The following is a 5,000-nucleotide window of genomic DNA, read 5'->3' as shown; positions in this document are numbered from 1 at the left end:
TACCAGAACCACATGTCCTGTTGTCCTGTACAGAGAGAGATTTAATCTATACCAGAACCACATGTCCTGTTGTCCTGTACAGAGAGAGATTTAATCTATACCAGAACCACATGTCCTGTTGTCCTGTACAGAGAGATTTAAACTATACCAGAACCACATGTCCTGTTGTCCTGTACAGAGAGAGATTTAATCTATACCAGAACCCCATGTACTGTTGTCCTGTACAGAGAGAGATTTAATCTATACCAGAACCACATGTACTGTTGTCCTGTACAGACGAGAGAGATTTAATCTATACCAGAACCCCATGTCCTGTTGTCCTGTACAGAGAGAGATTTAATCTATACCAGAACCCCATGTACTGTTGTCCTGTACAGAGAGAGATTTAATCTATACCAGAACCCCATGTCCTGTTGTCCTGTACAGAGAGAGATTTAATCTATACCAGAACCACATGTCCTGTTGTCCTGTACAGAGAGAGATTTAATCTATACCAGAACCCCATGTCCTGTTGTCCTGTACAGAGAGATTTAATCTATACCAGAACCACATGTCCTGTTGTCCTGTACAGAGAGATTTAATCTATACCAGAACCACATGTCCTGTTGTCCTGTACAGAGAGATTTAATCTATACCAGAACCACATGTACTGTTGTCCTGTACAGAGAGAGATTTAATAAAGACAGGTTTTTTTTGCAGAGGAGATTTTAGTCGTACATTTTATATCTGTTTATAGTATTTGATGCAGTATTTCATTTTATATCTGTCTATAGTATTTGATGCAGTATTTCATTTTATATCTGTCTATAGTGTTTGGTGCAGTATTTCATTTTATATCTGTCTATAGTATTTGATGCAGTATTTCATTTTATATCTGTCTATAGTATTTGATGCAGTATTTCATTTTATATCTGTCTATAGTATTTGGTGCAGTATTTCATTTTATATCTGTCTATAGTATTTGATGCAGTATTTCATTTTATATCTGTCTATAGTATTTGGTGCAGTATTTCATTTTATATCTGTCTATAGTATTTGATGCAGTATTTCATTTTATATCTGTCTATAGTATTTGGTGCAGTATTTCATTTTATATCTGTCTATAGTATTTGATGCAGTATTTCATTTTATATCTGTCTATAGTATTTGATGCAGTATTTCATTTTATATCTGTCTATAGTATTTGATGCAGTATTTCATTTTATATCTGTCTATAGTATTTGGTGCAGTATTTCATTTTATATCTGTCTATAGTATTTGGTGCAGTATTTCATTTTATATCTGTCTATAGTGTTTGGTGCAGTATTTCATTTTATATCTGTCTATATTTTCATTATTTCCTGTTTTATGCAGTATTTCATTTTATATCTGTCTATAGTGTTTGGTGCAGTATTTCATTTTATATCTGTCTATAGTATTTGATGCAGTATTTCATTTTATATCTGTCTATAGTATTTGATGCAGTATTTCATTTTATATCTGTCTATAGTATTTGGTGCAGTATTTCATTTTATATCTGTCTATAGTATTTGATGCAGTATTTCATTTTATATCTGTCTATAGTATTTGGTGCAGTATTTCATTTTATATCTGTCTATAGTATTTGGTGCAGTATTTCATTTTATATCTGTCTATAGTATTTGATGCAGTATTTCATTTTATATCTGTCTATAGTATTTGATGCAGTATTTCATTTTATATCTGTCTATAGTATTTGATGCAGTATTTCATTTTATATCTGTCTATAGTATTTGATGCAGTATTTCATTTTATATCTGTCTATAGTATTTGATGCAGTATTTCATTTTATATCTGTCTATAGTATTTGGTGCAGTATTTCATATCTGTCTATAGTATTTGGTGCAGTATTTCATTTTATATCTGTCTATAGTATTTGATGCAGTATTTCTCAAGTTAAAATAAAACCGTGCCGTGTTTCCTTGTGTAAATCTGCTGTGATGCGGGTGCAGGTCTGTCTGTTCTGCACTCGGATTGGACAGAGCGCAATCACCTCACCTGTTAATTAATCCAGCATTATTGGACACAGTGGGCATTGTGGAAATCAGAACCCAACCCTCAAGTCCTGACCCAACTCTTGGACTCAAATTTACAAAACTCTTGTTTTTGGAAAAAATACTGACTTTACGGACCAAAAATAAACCTACTTACACTTTTTAGGACATTTGAACTAATATGGATGTTATATATTATGTATTATATTGTGTTATATAAGGCGTTTTCAACCAGAGAAGTTGGTTCCACAGTTCAGTTGTACTTTTAAAGATCCACTCCGTCAGAGCTACAGAGGTTCATTGTCTTCTGTAGAAACCTCACCATGAGAAGGACCATCTCCTCCTTGGGGACAGGCTCCAGGTCGGGAACAGCAAAGGCCTCTGGGAACGTGTTGCCCCGAGCCAGGGCCTCCGCTGCCTTCACCGTGGTGGAGAAGCAGTCTAGCCACGCCCACTCGCCGGGTGACCAGGTACAGGTGGCTGGCTCCAGGGGACAGAGGCGGAGGTGGGGGGGAACGGGAGGGGAACACAGGAGCTGATCCAGGTGTAACCCCACGGCCAAAGAGGCCAGGCACTGCATGTAGGGGCTGTGGACTAGCTGTTCTCCACACACGACGTGGGGCTGGAGGACCAAACAGGAAGTACACATTTAGACGTGGGTGTTATAACATATGTTATGGTAACCGCTGACTACGATAACCAACTACGGTGAAAAAAACTATGATTTAAAAAAGGAAGTAGGTAGGCTATTAGACAGCTATGATCGATTACCTTGGAATGAAACTGGGCTGTCATTTACTTTCAAATAACACACACACACACACACACACACACACACACACACACACACACACACACACACACACACACACACAGAGAGAGAAACAGGCAGACACACACACACACACACACACACACACACACACACACACACACACACACACACACACACACACACACACACACACACACACACAGAGAGAGAAACAGACACACACACACGCACAACCTTCTCGTATGAGTACTGCTCCTGCAGCATAACAGGCAGCCTCTCCAGGAAGGCTCTCATGCACGGAGCCATGTTCAATCCCACAACCCCCTGCTTCTTCAGCGCCGTCCGGCAGGTGGCTAGCACCTGGTGAGAGGACATGAAGTCTGTCGAGCAGTTCACCACCAACACATCCTGAGGACAAAGACAACAACAGAACCATGACAGTCGGCCATGAGTCAAATACACACAATAAGCCGATTTAAACTGTAATGTAGTCAGTCCATACTGTAGTATCCTCTAGTCAGTCCATACTGTAGTATCCTCTAGTCAGTCCATACTGTAGTATCCTCTAGTCAGTCCATACTGTAGTATCCTCTAGTCAGTCCATACTGTAGTATCCTCTAGTCAGTCCATACTGTAGTATCCTCTAGTCAGTCCATACTGTAGTATCCTCTAGTCAGTCCATACTGTAGTATCCTCTAGTCAGTCCATACTGTAGTATCCTCTAGTCAGTCCATACTGTAGTATCCTCTAGTCAGTCCATACTGTAGTATCCTCTAGTCAGTCCATACTGTAGTATCCTCTAGTCAGTCCATACTGTAGTATCCTCTAGTCAGTCCATACTGTAGTATCCTCTAGTCAGTCCATACTGTAGTATCCTCTAGTCAGTCCATACTGTAGTATCCTCTAGTCAGTCCATACTGTAGTATCCATCTAGTCAGTCCATACTGTAGTATCCTCTAGTCAGTCCATACTGTAGTATCCTCTAGTCAGTCCATACTGTAGTATCCTCTAGTCAGTCCATACTGTAGTATCCTCTAGTCAGTCCATACTGTAGTATCCTCTAGTCAGTCCATACTGTAGTATCCTCTAGTCAGTCCATACTGTAGTATCCTCTAGTCAGTCCATACTGTAGTATCCTCTAGTCAGTCCATACTGTAGTATCCTCTAGTCAGTCCATACTGTAGTATCCTCTAGTCAGTCCATACTGTAGTATCCTCCATAGTCAGTCCATACTGTAGTATCCTCTAGTCAGTCCATACTGTAGTATCCTCTAGTCAGTCCATACTGTAGTATCCTCTAGTCAGTCCATACTGTAGTATCCTCTAGTCAGTCCATACTGTAGTATCCTCTAGTCAGTCCATACTGTAGTATCCTCTAGTCAGTCCATACTGTATTATCCATCTAGTCAGTCCATACTGTATTATCCTCTAGTCAGTCCATACTGTAGTATCCTCTAGTCAGTCCATACTGTAGTATCCTCTAGTCAGTCCATACTGTAGTATCCTCTAGTCAGTCCATACTGTAGTATCCTCTAGTCAGTCCATACTGTAGTATCCTCTAGTCAGTCCATACTGTAGTATCCTCTAGTCAGTCCATACTGTAGTATCCTCTAGTCAGTCCATACTGTAGTATCCTCTAGTCAGTCCATACTGTAGTATCCTCTAGTCAGTCCATACTGTAGTATCCTCTAGTCAGTCCATACTGTAGTATCCTCTAGTCAGTCCATACTGTAGTATCCTCTAGTCAGTCCATACTGTAGTATCCTCTAGTCAGTCCATACTGTAGTATCCTCTAGTCAGTCCATACTGTAGTATCCTCTAGTCAGTCCATACTGTAGTATCCTCTAGTCAGTCCATACTGTAGTATCCTCTAGTCAGTCCATACTGTAGTGTCCTCTAGTCAGTCCATACTGTAGTATCCTCTAGTCAGTCCATACTGTAGTATCCTCTAGTCAGTCCATACTGTAGTATCCTCTAGTCAGTCCATACTGTAGTATCCTCTAGTCAGTCCATACTGTAGTATCCTCTAGTCAGTCCATACTGTAGTATCCTCTAGTCAGTCCATACTGTAGTATCCTCTAGTCAGTCCATACTGTAGTATCCTCTAGTCAGTCCATACTGTAGTATCCTCTAGTCAGTCCATACTGTAGTATCCTCTAGTCAGTCCATACTGTAGTATCCTCTAGTCAGTCCATACTGTAGTATCCTCTAGTC

At 39.8% G+C, this 5,000-nt stretch overlaps 1 protein-coding gene across 1 annotated transcript in view; it reads right to left on the bottom strand.

Annotated features, from left to right (window-relative positions):
• The window catches only part of LOC127921982 (probable E3 ubiquitin-protein ligase HERC1), a gene marked incomplete at its 3' end in the record, with an annotated part of 27,591 nt that overhangs the window by 3,560 nt on the left and 19,031 nt on the right, over nt 1-5,000 (bottom strand). The window contains exons 11-12 of the mRNA XM_052505595.1: nt 3,022-3,195; nt 2,335-2,634 (exon numbers count right to left, since the gene is read on the bottom strand). Of these exons, the coding sequence (XP_052361555.1) occupies nt 2,335-2,634; nt 3,022-3,195 (474 nt within the window). The remainder of the gene's footprint in view (nt 1-2,334; nt 2,635-3,021; nt 3,196-5,000) is intronic.

Source organism: Oncorhynchus keta, unplaced genomic scaffold (genome assembly GCF_023373465.1).
Source record: "Oncorhynchus keta strain PuntledgeMale-10-30-2019 unplaced genomic scaffold, Oket_V2 Un_contig_24285_pilon_pilon, whole genome shotgun sequence".
Lineage (NCBI taxonomy): Eukaryota > Metazoa > Chordata > Actinopteri > Salmoniformes > Salmonidae > Oncorhynchus > Oncorhynchus keta.
Note: the sequence above shows the minus strand (reverse complement) of the source record. Positions and strands in the feature narration are given on the sequence as shown.